The sequence below is a fragment of the Malus sylvestris genome, chromosome 8, assembly GCF_916048215.2.
Source record: "Malus sylvestris chromosome 8, drMalSylv7.2, whole genome shotgun sequence".
Classification (NCBI taxonomy): domain Eukaryota; kingdom Viridiplantae; phylum Streptophyta; class Magnoliopsida; order Rosales; family Rosaceae; genus Malus; species Malus sylvestris.
In genome coordinates this window covers 23,083,091-23,099,167 of record NC_062267.1, presented here as the reverse complement: position 1 = coordinate 23,099,167, position 16,077 = coordinate 23,083,091, and the positions used below count along the sequence as shown (strand labels likewise).

Genomic DNA, 16,077 nt, shown 5'->3' with positions numbered 1-16,077 from the left:
GTTTAAAAATATAGAAAAAAAATAAAATATTATATATATATATATATAAATACTTAACCATCTTTCACAAAAATTGTACTTTCGGAAAATGACACGTGATGTGATAAGATTGGTTAAAAATTCTATTCGAAATTAAAAATAATTTTTTTTTATTATTTTATAAAATTTTAATTTTAAATTTTTTAATTTTTAAATTTTTAATTTTTAATTTTTTTACTTTTAATTTTTTAATTCAACGTGAGCCCAAATTGACACGTGACGTCCGGTCATGGTACACTTGAGAGTCACGTCATCAGTTAATGAAGGTTCTAATGGAACACTTAACGGATGTATGAAAGTATCTCAAAATTATGACTTTAGTACCTGACTAGAACGAAAAAAACTTCATGTATGAAATGTTGAAAACCAAGAAATTTCAAGTAGCAAACTGAAATTAATCCCCTTCAAAAATATTAACTAAATTATACAAATTGTTTATGTGTTATTGATCTTTTGTAGTTAAGTCCATTATCGATCTCAATTTGCGTAGAATTTTTACTTTTAAAATTGTCACCAGTTTTTTTCTAGTTTGGATTATATGCGAAGTTTTTTTTTTCTTGATAAGTTATGAGCAAAAGATGATTTTTTTTTTTTTTAAATGTCACTGTTAGGTGTTAAATGGTAAATTACATTTGCACTCTCTAGTTTAGGTCAAATACAGCTTCATACCTAAAGTTTAAACATTGTAATTTCATTTAAAAATTTACGAATTTATTGCACTGTTATATATCTGTTAGTCAATCCGTTTGTTTGACTGTTAAATAATGACTTTAAAAGTATGAAATTCATATTTACGGTGATATTGAAGTAAAAAAAACATACCATGTGAAACAAATCAAATTAAAATAGAATTTTTAGAATGTTATATTAAAAAGAAAATAATTTAAAAACTAAAAAGAAGAAAATAATTTTTTTATTTTTTTTAGTGGGGCGCATCCCCTTCTGACCTTCCTGAATTTCTCCTCCGTCTTTATCGACACTTGGGTCTTTCTTTAACTTGCCTAGATTGAAAGGCTACTAATTTTAGTTTGTTTTTACAAAGTTTTGAGCTCTATGTTGTTTAAAATATTGTGATTTTAAGCTCTAAAGACATAATTCTGAAGTATTAGACATTTTTTGAAACACAAGATGATGCGGTAGATCTGATTCATAGATTTTCAACTCGCACCTCAACATATGTAGCTCTTGCTGAGTGAAATCTTGAGATAAAATTTCTCTGTAAGCTTGCATATATGATCAGTTAAAGGCCTTAAAAATATCTCTTGGTTCTAAAGTTGAACTGAGAATAAGAAGTTCCATTGCCTCCTCGTTAAACCTACTATTTAGCTCTGCCAACTGAAAATCTACTGCATTATTGAAAATAACAATGCGATAATGATACTCAATTGTAATATGACCTGTTTGCTGACAAGAACGACTAGTTTCTACTTTGTATTGAGTATTGATATCGGGCATATCAATGTCGTGTTTCTTACAAAATGAATTCACTTTGTCAATAAAGGTAGCCCAACCATCTAATCACAAGTTTTGAAGGACATCTTTTGTAGTAATGAACAGGTTCATAGCATTTAGAATGTCTTGCGACTTATTTTGCAGTTCACGATAAAGGATATCAGTGCTTCCCATGATCTCCTGCAATAGATGCAAGATGAAAACAAATTCAGACGATCTGATTGCATTGTAAGCACCAGTAGCTTCCCCACACAAAGCATTTGTAGCAAATTTATCATTCTTTATTTTCTCAAATATTGTACAAGATGCATTGTACATATGTATTGTCACATACTAAACCATAATGAGAACCCCAACGATTAGCTTCAGGTCAATGTATAGTACCAATTTGATTAGCTTATCTTCCCATCTCAAGTTCACAACAGCAACTTTGCAATGTTAACTGCTTGTGCAACCTGTAACTAAGTATAACGCTTTGGAGAAGTAATAATAACATTAACAATTGGACCTAAAACTAGATAACAACCACTCCTTTTGAGGCTGCAACTAATGCTAATTGCATATGATGGGCAAAACAATGCACATAATAAGCGAATGAACAATCTTTAGCAAATAATGATTGTAGCTCATTCCACTGACCTCCCATATTACTCGTACCATCATAGCCTTGGCCTCTTAACTTTTTTATAGGCAACTCATGGAAAGCAAGGGCTTTCTTTATCTCCCTATGAAGTGTCGATGCATAGTGTCTTCAACCCAGACAATGTCCAAAAAATGTTATCGTTGAAAACTATCATTATCAACAAATCTTAAAATAATAGTCATTTGCTCTTTGGAGCAGTATCCAATGCTTCATCGGCAAGAATATAAAAAATAATGTCTCCCACTTCTTCACGAATTTTTCTTCTTAGTATGTTAGCAAGAATGTTCAAAACCTTTATCATTAAACTTAGCTGTACGGTCTAAAGGATGAAACTCATGATTCGTCACTATAAATTATTGTCTTAATGATTTTGAATTTATCTAATTTTTTAAAGGATAATCTATAAATTATGTATTAAAATATAAACGGTTCGAAACGTTGAAAAAAGTTGCCGAATGATATAACCACAAGAAAAATACGTGCCAGAAAATGTATCGCTCTAGAAGAGAACTGACCCTACGCGCACCGTGTTCTTAGAAGAGAGGACTGCCCTGCTAACTCGACAACAACTTCTTTAAGGAAATTGACGACATTCAGAAATAAGGACTATCAACAAAATTACAAGAATTGAACAATAAAGATTTCAGAAGCTTGGAATCACATCTCAAGAGAAGAGGGATCACAATGTAGACCTCCTCTCATCAGTTGCTCACATTTAATCTTTCTTTTACAAAATCATAATGTCATTTCAGACTTACAATGTATATTCTAATGCATTTTCATTCATACATGCTATAGCGCACCCGAAAAATCTGTATGTTTTATCCCCACCCCCTAGAAGAACAAAGAAAAAAAGTAAAATTAAATGAAACAAAAGGGTGTACTGTTTCACTGGTGGGTATAAATCACCCGGATCTAAGCACCAGGTACGATTAAGGTTAAACTTAAGAAAAACCATATGCTCTCTTCGCTGTAGTTACAGACACGGGGGGCGTTTCCATCATCAGCAAAGCTTTGTACGGAAACACCAACCTGCATCAATTAACAGATATCAGCTACTCAGGTAATTTGTATCAGGAATTAAAGCAATATGCAGAGATCTTTTTATGGTTTGTTTTGAATCATCTGCAGAGGTTATAAGTCATTGAACTGATAACATTAATGAATAAGAAACTCCCTGGTGTTTACCTCTGAACAAAGCTGGAGCTGGTGCATAATGACCAACAGCAAAGATGAGCAAGCGAGCCAAATAATCAAACTAAAATAAGCATGAAGTTACTCGTAGTAACGTGATGGAATCTTCTATATTCGCCATCCAAGCAAGATTCTATCATGAACCCCTACTTTGTTGCAGAGTTGCTGAGGCAGCAGCTGCCTCTGCTATTAATGAGACAGGTTGACGAGCCTGTAGACAAGCACCTATCTCAAAGGGGTGCAACTCAGAGCCATCAAAAACAAGATTAACGCCAGGAAGGACTACTTCTCTGCTGTCTGCTTCTTCTTCCTCAACTTTTGTAGTGCTCACCGGAGGGGCTTCTTCAACTGGCCTTGTGGCAGCCTCATAAACAGGAGCTAGAGCATATGATCTAAATACCAGTAAATACAATGGAGTTTGAGAAAATTCTATAATACTATCATAACAAAGAAGCTAGAACATACGATCTGAATACCATCATATACAAAGAAGATACATCTGAATACTGTTCATATATATACAAGGGTTTCGTTCATTATTCCTCATCCATGACTCATAGAACACTTCTCCCAACTGGAAATTGATTTATTAAGACACTTAAGAATACGACACTCTTCTCCATTCATGTCCGACACTCATTTACTATTACATGAAGAACCATGGGGATTAGGGTAAGATACTTGTAAGTGGGAAGTATCATTGTGTCCAAAGAAAAGCACAAGCGTAAAGATGCAATGTACAGTGGAAGTTACGATGATCATATAGCAAATAGTGAATACTATAAAATAAAAATCTGGCTGTAATACTAAACATATAGATGTTAGAGAAAGGAATAAGATGCAAATATAGAAGAGAACACTTTGAGACAAACCTTAGAATGCTTCCATCAAAGCTCAAAACTTCAGCTCGGGAACGATGTCGGTTAGCAAGTTTTAGTCTCTGATGCTCACTCGAGGCTCCTGAAATGGGAGACGATGGGTCGACAAGTGGATTCCACCTTCCACTAGCATAATTCATGAGATGTCGTGAGAAGTCCTTTGATTGCTCTTTTTGGTAAAGAAGTTTGGCAGCAGAACCTGTTGCTTGGTACTCTGCACAAACATCACGCAACCTTTTCCTTAAACTTTGCATTGCATCATGATGCTCAGTGAGTAAATCTTTTTGAAGTAATTGCGACGAGACCACTCTTTTACAAATGTTATTGCACAATTTCGGACTAAACAGTGGCATTCCAAATTCGACGCTCAATGGGACCCATTCATACTTCTCATCATCAGGTGCAAAGTGTTCTGAATCTCTTTCTTTATAAAGTTTCAATAAGCGAATATAGCCAACTGTCCACAACTCTATCTTGTTTGCCATATCACATAAGAGAGAATTCAGTTTTGAACTTTCCTTCTCACTCAGTTCCAATTCCTCCCCTATGCAAGCAACTGAACCATCAGAGTTCTTTAAGGGTAATGGAATATCCATGGTGATGATTCTTCCAGATTCGTCGAGGTCATATCTACTGAGGGGCTGCACTAGTACAGCAGAATATTTCAGAAGTGAATTTAAACAATGTAAAAGTACACTTCCCTTCACTAGATTTCCTTCAAACTTGCCTCCCAACCCTCCAATTGTAGAACCATCCCAAGACCACAAAAGGGCTTTCTCACAACCGGCCAGCGGGGCAGGAAGTAAGCGTAAACATTGTCCTTTCATCAGAACAACAGATAGGGGTCCACATGCCACATTTGAGTACAAAACTAATTTCATCCAAGGTGTCATGCATGAATACGAGGGAGGCCCAAAATTAATAGGACCTGCTGGTCCAGGAAGTACTGACGAAGGTGGAAGAGGAATCATAGATACAACAATATCATAGTCACGACGAAACAACCGATCTAACGTTGCTGTTGCAAGAGACGCCAAGCTTTCACAGCGAAGGATATCCACTCGGAATTTCTTTTTCTTCTTTAAAATTTCTGTTCCAACATCTAACCCTTTAGCATGTATCGGTTTCTCATTATTCTGGAGATTCAAGTCTGGTTTAGGGACTTCAGTTAAGCTGGTGATATCTTCTGATAATGTACCAATTAATATTTCATCACTTCCTCTATCCGTAGCAGGTTCAGCCAAAACAGAACCTTCCTGAGGTATTCCTGATTTCACAGAAATATCATCATCGACATCAACTTCATGTGTAGCTAAGTGTTCTGATTTCTTAGTCAAGGTGACATCAGATATGTCAGCTATGAGTGTGGCCGCATCATTGTTTGATACCATCATATCCATGTTCTTGCAAACTTCTTCTGTTTTCACATCAGTTGCAGCTCCTCCTGATTGAAGGCATTCCAAAACACAACGGAGGCTAAATGCATGATTTGCAAATTCCTGTAGTTCTCCTTCAAATTTTGTCCCCTCTAGCGTACTCAGATCCTTACAAAGATCTGTAATACTAGTATGACCCAACTTTCCTGCTTCATACAGTGTCACAGCATGCGATTTCAAGCCTAAAAGAAAATACAAGAAATCAAAATGCATAAAATATTCAAGTATAAGACTCAAGATTGGAAGAACATATAAAAGCATGAAATGCAGATGATGACTGATACAAAGCACAAACACAACATTTTCAACAATGCACAAATACAACTTTTTGTACGTGAATAAAAATTTAATCTACAAGCCTTTACGTCATGCTTGATATTCTTCATGTAATCAATGCAAATTACACCAAGTACCAAGTACCAATTTTCAAATATGATAAATAATCTTATCAAGTAACAAGCACCACATGATTGATATTCTTTGTGTAATTAATGCAAATTAAATGCATAGGTCTATTTTTTGTAGTGTAATATTCATTGTCTTTGAGCCTCTCTACGCCACATGAACAATACCTAAGGTGTTATCTATTATGTCTTTTAGAATCCTACGCATATTAATTTTGTCCTTCAACAATTCACATACTTTGTAAGCCTTGAAGTGAACAGAGAAAGAACTTAAAGCTCTTGTCAGTTTGAACTTGCTTGTGAATGGTGAGTTGACTAGGCATGAGCCCAAGACACCATTGGCTCCGATGCCACAAATTTTCCATTCTCTCTCGAAGTGAATCCAAAAAACGAAAACTTCTTGTGTGATGCCAAAATTCGAATTGAGTCCAGATATCTCCTCTTGCTTTCCCTTACTCTCCATCCTACATGAAACTCATACTACACGGAAAAATTAGGATCTATTTGATGCATATCAGTTCTTCAATTTCCTTCGTTCTATCAGGTCCACATTCCTTTAGCTATCAAAAACATTCACAATGTTCTTAAGTATTCCAATGTATAGTACAACCTTTGGCAATCGTTGACAGGTAGCGGTTTCATCCCTTATGGAACGTCTACTGGCCCACTGGTATGCAATTTCGAAGGAACTCAACTCTGGAATAAATTTGATTGAGTTTCTCGCGGAAGGAGATGATGGTGCAGCTCTTCCCCTCAAAAAGGTATTAAGGGGAAAGGGACACATCATTCCCTTATTCTAAGAGAACAAGACAATTCAAAATTCAATCTCTCTTTTTTTTTTCTTTTTTTCTTGTTTGAAAACGATAGTATACACTAAGATAATAGGGGAGTGGGCTAAACCTTACAATGGGTTTGCCATAATAACGTGGTTCAACTTCACATTTGGCGAGAATCAAACCTAAGACCTCTCACTTACAAGTGAAGAGGAATACCACTAGACCGTAGTACCAAGTGGCAATCTCTCTTTTTCATGATTTGAATATAATGCCCAAGGGGTACTACTCATGACACTGATAAGTCATCCCATTAAGTTGAGCTAATCCCTTTGTATTGAAGCAGTAAGCTCCAGCAACTTTCAAGCAGAAAATTGAATCGTTATCCTACTCATGAAAAATGGGAGATAAATAACAAATGATGTTACAACTGACGCAATGTTAAAGTCAGTTATGGCACAATCTGACGTTTCATGCAAGATGGCAAGGATAGTTTGGTTGCTGCGCAAGTCTGTCATAATGATAAAATATCAGGCTGTGTAAGGCATTATGCTTAAGTCGGCTTCCAGATTACAAACAATTGTAGACAACTGCTTAAACGTTCAAGCAGAAATACGAACATTATTTAAAGACTTTAAAGAAGCTGATTGAGCAAAACTAATAGTTGAGTTCAAGAAAGCCTGTTCTCCGATGTGTAAGCCAGATACTGAGACGGAGTCTATGTCACTTCCCAACTCAAGCACATTCCACCAAAATGAGAATAACCTCCACTTTTTTGCTTGAGAAGCCGACTTGTGAAAGGTTATGTGAAAGGCTACCATCACTTTAGTACTTATTGGATAAATTTTAGGACAGAGAAAAATAAGTTCATGAAAACTGTAGTGCCACTTCGAGGAAAGCCAGCACAAAAAGAAAAATTGTACGAGACACTATAGATGCTGAGAGCTCCCAATGAACTGGTACAGCAGCTGTAAAGAACATGCTGGTACCACTTCCAGACATTTAAACTGATATCTATCTTAAGGTAAGGTCTCAAGCACAACTGCTTAGACAACCCACCTTATCTATTTCAACCACATGACTAGTATGTCAGCAAAACTCAGATTGCAGATCAGAACTTGATGGTATTCAATATAATAAACTAATTCGGTCTTGAGAAGAAGAAACAAACCTGGTGAGACAGACCCCATCATAAGATAGGATGTTATGTTCGCATCAACAACAAATGCAACACGATCATGCAAAGAGTTTTCCGTCCCCGAAACATCTCCTTGTAGACTAGCTTCACCATCAGCAAACATATTTGCTGAGCTTGTACTACGACCAGAAGTATCTTCTTCACTGAGACTGTTTCTAGGAGATCCAGGTAAACTTGTATCTTGAAGCACAGATGCTGGATCAAATACTTTTACCGCCCATCCCAATCGACATGCAAAAGATGCAGCAGCCTGCAGCTGTGAAAGGTCAGCCTGTAATGTTGTTGCCAGTTCAGCAACAGTTGCATACTCGCTTGAAACAACAAAAACTGCATATAGTAACCTGAACAATGAAGCGTAGAGTATTATTATCCTGGTTCCACTGCAGGAAACAAAATTCAAATGACAAACTAACAATTAAGGTATCTTTGTACTAGACAACTTCCTTACTCCTCTATAGGATCTTCATAGGATTGCTCCCTGTTCGAAACAAATCCTTCGAGCCTGGAAACTGAACGAGAACATTTATTAATATTTCATCACAATATTCCACCACCATATAGAATTTTTTCTCCTTAGCACAATACATTAGAAGTTCAGTTTCATTCTTAGTGGGGTTGGTGGGAGTTCGGCATGTACGTCCATTCACAGTTTTATTTAGAATAAATGATGAAAAAGAGAAGGTACTTATACTCTAGGTTTTGGCTCAGATGCTAAGGAGTTGGGTAGAAGTACGATTGGTTAAAAGTTTGGGCTTCACCAAATACTTGAAAAGTTAAAAAAGGAAGTATAGGATTATATGTTGAAACTCCATGCTGACACAACTATCAGTATATAGAACTGTATAGTGACTAGAAAAATGATTTGATCAAAATGAGTCAATGACCATAAACCATTTGTGTAGGTTTGGAAGGTAAAACCATGTAAATATTTGGGCATCTAATCCAATTAGGCAGTATACAAAGATAAAATCAAAAAGGTTAGAATTTGCATGCCAATTGTTCATCCATACAACTTACCTTTAAAACGGTCATCCGGATATACAGGGACATCAAAGTATACTAATCCTCGTTGGTGAAGACCTTTAATAATATCTGGATCGAAGAGAATATATGAATTTGCTTCCTCTTTACATATTTTATCTATTGTTGCTGTTTCCTCCTCCGAGAGTTTCTAAAAATACGGGAAATTACTGTAAGGTCATCCAAAAAGCACATATCTAATGACATTGTCGTTTTGCAGTTCTCACCTTAAATTCTTCCAGTGTGAAATTCACAAGACAAATTCCCCACCACGGTTCAATTGTAAAATCCACAGGTTGTGTAGGTAAAAGTTCTTTTGCAATTGACTTGTTCAGCTTCCACATAATTTTCTGGATAGCTCAAAATAAAGTAAACAACAGGTAAAGGATATGAAGTTCCATTTTGTTGTAGTAACTATAATGCCTAAAGCTGAAGCACTCTTTAAGGTAAAAATATGCATTGCCATCATAAAATTATATAGAAGAAACTAAACAGTATGTCTAGCATTAATAGGAATAAAATTACAAGGCAAATGACAGTTGACACACAGCTCATTATGCATGACCTAAATCAATTTAATCTTGTGATGCAGAGTACAGACCTTCATCTGAAAACTCTAGAAATTCATCTAATTTAAATGTACAATTTGCAAGAGATGAACAGGAAGGACTTAAGGGATGCCAGCTCCTAAGTCTCCAAATTTGGAGACTAAATAAACAAATGCAAACTTCAATTTTTTATCCCCCAGGATGTCTTGCATTAAAGAATGGTTGGACTGAAAATTTGTAAGACCAGGTGTAGTTGCTCTAAACTATGCCATAGAATTCATAAATTGTGATACTTCGTATATGCCGGGGTGCCTTGCAATGTTTGTATCCAATCCAGATACCACGTATGCACTATGCATACACCGTAACATGGACCATATACAAAACGAGCAAATTGATTAATACCTTAGATCTGCACTTGTTCATTATATCAATAAATTCATTTCTCCCTATCCCTGTAAGGCGCAAGGCATCTGCAGCACTAAAATTGGGGATGCTGTCGTAAGGTTGTTCTGCAAAAAATGTGATATGCATGAGAATAAGCATAAGCTGATGAAGTGTCTCAGTGAATAAATATTTCACAAAACACACTCTTAGCACACTTGTTCAACTTGATCAAGCTCTATCAGCACCAGATTCTCTTTTATTTTCTGCTTTTTCTTTTTAAATGCAATGTAACTGAAGGGCATACTCTAGTTAAATTTTGTACATCTGATGAGAAAATAATGTAATGTTTTGTTGCGTCTTTTACTCGCATACTAAGCAATCACCTGTAAGACCAATTAGCTCTTTCAACTTATTGCTTTTTCTAGATCTCTCGTGATACAATCAATCCTTTCCAACAAACAAAAATCCGTAATCTAATCCCTGTGAAGCATGGATACTCCAAAAATTTTAGATCTGGCATGTCAGATACGCTACTCCACCAGATATGTCCTGGATATAACCGATACTTCAAATCCTAGTTGCTAAAGTAACACTGTCCCTTTCGTATACCTGTATAAATATATATACAGACTTGTAAACTAATAAGCATCATCACCCATTTAAGTAGCTTCTTTTAGCCAAATTCACGCCCTTGCGACAAGTTTCTTACATAGAAGTTAAAAATCTTCATTAGCCTACATAAAAAATGTACCTATGATAAATTGTGTTAAGTTTGAAGCTCAGGTCTCCAATAATTTAAATTGATACTGCATAAGCAGGACGCAAAATCTTTGAAAGCCATATGACAACAATTAATAGTTCCCACACGGTTTATAGTTTATACGCATCAATCATTGCTCCAGCAGACGAAATCCACAAACTACACCTTCAATCAGACAATTATTCTAACAAATAAGAGTGTTGCAAAATTAAAAAATGGCTAAGACACCTACTTTCGAAGAGAAACTGTCATACAAATCACAGTAAAAACAGTAAATAGCAGGAAACTTCAGCATACTAGGAAAGGATTTGGTAAATAAACTAATACCATTTCTCATAACTTCAAAAATCATATCGCAGTAATATCTGAAGGGGGATACCCTCATTACACGGCAAACATACTCCGCAAGGTGATAGGGAAATAGCTGCAAGTAATAAAATAAACACATTAACCGCAGAAACCTATTAAATAAAACCAAAAAAAAAAAAAAAACCTATATTACTCTGATGGCTGAATAAATTCATATGAAAATGAAAGGACAAAGCAAAGTATCAATTTCATCCTAGTTGTTTACATAAACAGTTTTTAACCCAAATAAATGCAGAATCAAAATCGAAAATTCAAAACTTAAATTCTCCAGTTGGTCTCCAAAAAGCTGAAGTTGTAAATAGTGTCGCTCTTTTCATTATCAGAAAGAAAGAGGCGTCCCTAGCATGTAAACTAAAAATGTAACTCAACTCAGACCAATTCAAAGAATGGACTTCGAATGAAATTCAAAAGTAAGAAGCTCACTGCTAAATTCCTTCGCAAGTACCGCATCATGTCTTCATAATATTCACTTTCTTTGCACACTTTCCGAGCAAAACAAGTGTTCCATGGGAGTCGTTTCTTTATGCAATGTTCAATTACCCTGCACGGAGTTAGCAAATTTAAGCCAGTACCAGAAACCAAGTACAAAACCACACTATTTTAAAACCTAATTCGTCTACTAAACTACTAGTGTAAACTTTTTTATGAAACATGACATTCCAGTCCTTCCACTTTCTCGACAAAACATTAAACTATGAACCCGAAACTATCATTTAATTCACAGTCCGAAGTACTTTAACCGCCTATTATAAAGAGAAGAATGGCAAAAGCATTAGCTACTCTAACCTTCGGTGCCATTCTTCTTTGGAAGACAAAGTGACTTGAAGCCGTTTCGGGAGACTCTCCCACGGGCATTCTTCTTTGATTGCTTTCAGTAACAACTGTTCCTCGATCGTTGCCGGAGCGCGCTGCATTTCCACTCAATTTCCCAGTAAACTGAAAATCAATCACTGCCATATGCAAACAATTCAAATCATAAACCCCAAAAATGATGAAAAAACCAAATAAATAAAAAACAGATCCGGAAAAAATCAAATTCAATTGCTTTTATTTACAGATTCCGCTGTTTTCTTGCGAATATCCTGATCGAAATCAACAATGGCGTCAGAAACCGATCGCATTTCCCGGAGAATATTGATTAGTAAATGGCAGTGATGGATCAGTGGATTGTGAGAGTGAATGAAGTGAAAGAGGAAGATTATGGATACCTGATGAAGATTTGAGTGCGGTGGAGTAGCAAAATTAGGGTTTTTCAATTTTGGTACCTTGAGCTGGGAAGATCTGAGAAGAAATGTGAATGTTCCAAGTTTTCTGAAATTTCGTATGTCTGAGGGGCGACCTGTTTTCGCTACTGTGCAATGGGATGGCATGAGGAAGGGGTGTGGTTCTAAAATTACGTTTATACCCCTCAGATTTGTTAGAAACTTCAAATCATGGTCTTGTTAAATCTTTGTAAGGACCCACGGGGCAATAAAAGGAAGGGCAATGAAAAGGGGATTTTAACGAAAAACTCTCGGTATTATTCATTTTAATGAAAAATTATATTTTTATACTAAAAAGTTAATCCTGGTACTATTTACTTTATCTTTTATTTTGCCCTTATCGTTAAATCAAACTATTTTCATTAGTTTTCCTCTATGAATAATCAAATCGTCCACACGTTTGTATGTTTTTTTATTTTTGGCTAAATTGGAATAATATTTACTGTAATGATAGAGTATTTGGAATATAGATTTATAAAATTCGGATTTAAACTCTTGTGATAAAATCCGTTAAGATTCAATCTCAAAATTAACATTTTCATCAACTCATTCACCCAAATTAACATTTCCTAAATTAAAAAATATGACCAATTGATTCCGCACCCAAATGATTCAATGACCTCCAATTTCCACATAAAACCAACCAAATTTATGAAGCCACAACATGCTGCTCCTCCAAAACAAATCCCTAATCCTCGCCTTCATGGACTCCTTCTTCTTCCTCTCTCACCTCTCGAGACTATCCATTTCGCCGTCTAGGTCTCTGCAGCATTTAGGGAAGCAGCTGCTGCAAAGAGAATGCAGGAACTTATGCATCTGTTTGGCACAAATATTGCGTCAAACAATCACGCTTCTACGTGAGAAGCATTGTGGTTATCTTCTTAATATCTGCTAGTTCTGCTATAACATCTCTCCTCGCGGAATTAATTGGTCATATTTTTGGAATTTAGGAAAGTAGTTGGGATTTGATTTTTTTCAGATTGTGAATTCATAACCACCTTCGATGAATGAATTTTTTTTAGTCCTTCTAGTTATGAATGAAGGCTGAATGGGTTAACGAAGAGTTGACAGAAATGTTAATTTTGGACTTGAATCCTAACGGACTTTACCATAAGGGTTTAAATCTAAATTTTTTCATTACGGGAACTATCTTCCGATTACTCTATTACTACGGAACTATTAATCCAATTTAGCCTTTTTTTATTTTTTTATTTTTTGTTTTAACAAACGATATTATCTACACTAAAGGGAATGAGGCGGACCTAGCCTCACAATGGGCTAGCAATAATGTGGTTCAAATTCGCATCTGGCAAAAATCGAACATAAGACCTCTCACTTGCAAATAAAGAGGAATATCACTATACTGTAATACTAAGTGGCTCGTTTGTATGTATTTTCGGATCCATGGGGCAATAAGAGCAAGTCCAACCTTCTGACAAAAGTTGGAAAAACCAGCTCCAGCCCATGTGTTTGCGCCTGATTTTACACTATCGGCCTGAATAATCGAAACCATTGAGTGAACATGGTTCTAGACTGTTGGATAAGAAAGTTAAGATAATTTTTTTTTGTTAAAAATAATGTTATGGTTTTTAATCGTAATAATTATATTTTAACAATTTTTGATTTTCTCATACAAAACAACAAGGATACAAATCATAGCCCCAATTTAAAAGCAAGCAGAACAATCCAAATTAATTTGGATTTGTTAGTAGTGCACCTTATTAGAGCAGTTTGGATTTATTTTCGAAGTTTGACATCAAATGGGTTGCATGCACTTAGCCTAGATAGTTTTTTGAAGTTTTTAATTGCAAGGGGATAATTCCAAAGATATTTCTGTGCATATGGTTCAAGTGTCGTGCGATAATGAAGTGTCAGAGGAGGTGTTTGGCTTTGATTACGTGTGGACAGCGGAAAGCATGTGGTAAAGCCACGTCACCAAAGATCAAATACAATCATTTGAAGATCAAGTCATGTCAAGCACATAGGAGTTTGAAATTGGACTCTACTCAAGGATCAGGCCGTGCCAAGCAAGTACATCAATCCTATAAATATAGGTGCAATGGCAACGGAAAAAGCCCCTCCAATTCAACACACAAAATGCCCTGCACAAACTCTTGCTATACGTGAAACCTCTCAACAACCTTCAGATTTTTATTTTCTTTTTCGCCAACACATCTTTAGTTTGGATAAATATCACTGTGAAGGCAACCGGTGACATCTTCAGTTTGGATAAACAACACTTGAGCCGTAGAATCAGTCAACCGCAGAGCACCTTCAGTTTGGATAAACAGCACTGCATCGAGGCTGACTGGTTATCTATCTAAGTCTCGGTTGAGAAAGATTTTCGAATCCTTATTGGCAGAGGTCATCTCATTAGCCTTCTCGACAAAGTGAGGTGTTACGAATTACTGGGCTCGACACATTGAACGCCGAGTTGTTTATGATTGGTTATTCACAAGTAGATTTTAGAGTTCGGCATTCTGACGGCCGAACCATTTTCACAATCAAGACGTACATTTGTTTTGAGTACTTATGCCCATATAGTCTAGTGTCAATTCAGCGTGCTTATACTTTAAAGAATATAATCACTGTGACCGAATCATGCGTCGACGATTTATGAACTTCGCAGAACTAGTAGCCTTATCTTTAGGCTCTAGAACCCGAAGGCCGAGACATGTTCCTTCCTCGGCCGCAAACGTGAGATCAAGAAGTCAGCGACGTTTAACGCCACATCAACACATTTTACTCCCCGGCCGAGCTCAACCGATGAGTTGGCACACCCCACACACAAACGAATGACGTAATTAGCTCATTAGTTACTCGGCCTGCGAGCCACGTAGGCTTGATAGTTTTTAGGATCAACATTTTGGCACGCCCGGTGGGACCAAGTGCTAAAACTATGAAGTTCACATGATATATCAAGATCACAATCAGGATGAGATTCGGCGCCTATTCAAGGAAATTGTCGAGCAATAAAAACTCCTTGACCAGATCTTTAAAGCAAATGAAGAAATGCAAAAATCTTTCTCTCAAATGACAAGGGTGAAGGTTCATCACAGCTTACAAGATCAATGGTTAAATGAAGATAGAGCTCGATTTTATGAGTGGCTCGATAAAAAACGCCATTTGGGTTCAAACCAATTCCATTTGAAGAATGGTTGGATCAAAAGGCCGGGGGGCAATTTTTCGCTCCAGCCATAGCCAACATTCAGCCTAAGAAGATTGTCAAGACGGCCGAAGAAGAACCTAGGCCACCTGTTTTTTCTGTCGAGACTGAAATTGTGGTAGGCCTAAAAACAAAAGCTCAAGTTTCTAAGCCACAAGTCAACTTAGAAAATGATTTGTTAGAAGAGTGTTCCAATGATGAACAAGCTCGATACACAGCTTCGGACGAAAAAGCCACATCAATTGATATGGTAATTGGAGACGTCGTCTTAGACACCGAAACTACGCCAATTGACATGGTTATTGGTGATAAAGCCGACATAAAGAAATCTCATTCGGCTAAGTTGTTCGAGTTAAGAGCCGAAATTGGCGAAGTTATTATGCCTGGTGGGCATAATAATTGTTCAACACATTCGGCGGCCGAAAAAGAATTTCGCCATGTCAAAAGTATTTGGAGATTATTCTTTATTCGGCCTAAAGCAAAATCAAATTGAAAATTTTAATATGAAACAATCTCAACTAGGAATAAAACATCGTTAGCCTCCTCCT

At 36.3% G+C, this 16,077-nt stretch overlaps 1 protein-coding gene and 1 long non-coding RNA gene across 4 annotated transcripts in view; both read right to left on the bottom strand.

Moving 5' to 3' along the window:
• LOC126632689 (uncharacterized) overlaps window positions 1–16,077 on the bottom strand; it is a 98,830-nt gene that overhangs the window by 50,488 nt on the left and 32,265 nt on the right. The gene's annotated exons all lie outside the window — the stretch shown is intronic.
• LOC126632678 (uncharacterized) lies at window positions 2,776–12,469 on the bottom strand. 3 transcript variants are annotated; one of them, XM_050303123.1, is made up of 13 exons: window positions 12,310–12,457; window positions 12,157–12,183; window positions 11,888–12,051; window positions 11,525–11,642; window positions 11,060–11,156; window positions 9,991–10,097; window positions 9,265–9,387; window positions 9,035–9,188; window positions 8,466–8,526; window positions 7,991–8,358; window positions 4,201–5,824; window positions 3,323–3,720; window positions 2,776–3,166 (listed from the first exon to the last, which is right to left on the bottom strand). In XM_050303123.1, the coding sequence occupies exons 3-12, from the start codon at window positions 12,013–12,015 to the stop codon at window positions 3,465–3,467; spliced, it is 3,036 nt and encodes a 1,011-aa protein (XP_050159080.1). In that variant the 5' UTR covers window positions 12,016–12,051; window positions 12,157–12,183; window positions 12,310–12,457; the 3' UTR covers window positions 2,776–3,166; window positions 3,323–3,464. The 3 variants fall into 3 exon arrangements, with proteins under 3 accessions (XP_050159080.1, XP_050159078.1, XP_050159081.1); XM_050303121.1 differs by lacking the exon at window positions 12,157–12,183 and having other exon boundaries at window positions 12,310–12,469; XM_050303124.1 differs by lacking the exons at window positions 11,060–11,156; window positions 11,525–11,642; window positions 11,888–12,051; window positions 12,157–12,183; window positions 12,310–12,457 and having other exon boundaries at window positions 9,265–9,395.

What these genes read in the sequence shown, in the direction of transcription:
- LOC126632678 (XM_050303121.1), bottom strand. Translation starts at nt 12,015, where the DNA reads ATGCAGCGCGCTCCGGCAACGATCGAGGAACAGTTGTTACTGAAAGCA. An exon ending in ACTTGCGAAGGAATTTAGCA is followed by an intron (nt 11,157 to 11,524) that starts GTGAGCTTCTTA and finishes TATTACTTGCAG; the next exon opens with CTATTTCCCTATCACCTTGC. An exon ending in TCCGGATGACCGTTTTAAAG is followed by an intron (nt 8,527 to 9,034) that starts GTAAGTTGTATG and finishes GTTCTCGTTCAG; the next exon opens with TTTCCAGGCTCGAAGGATTT.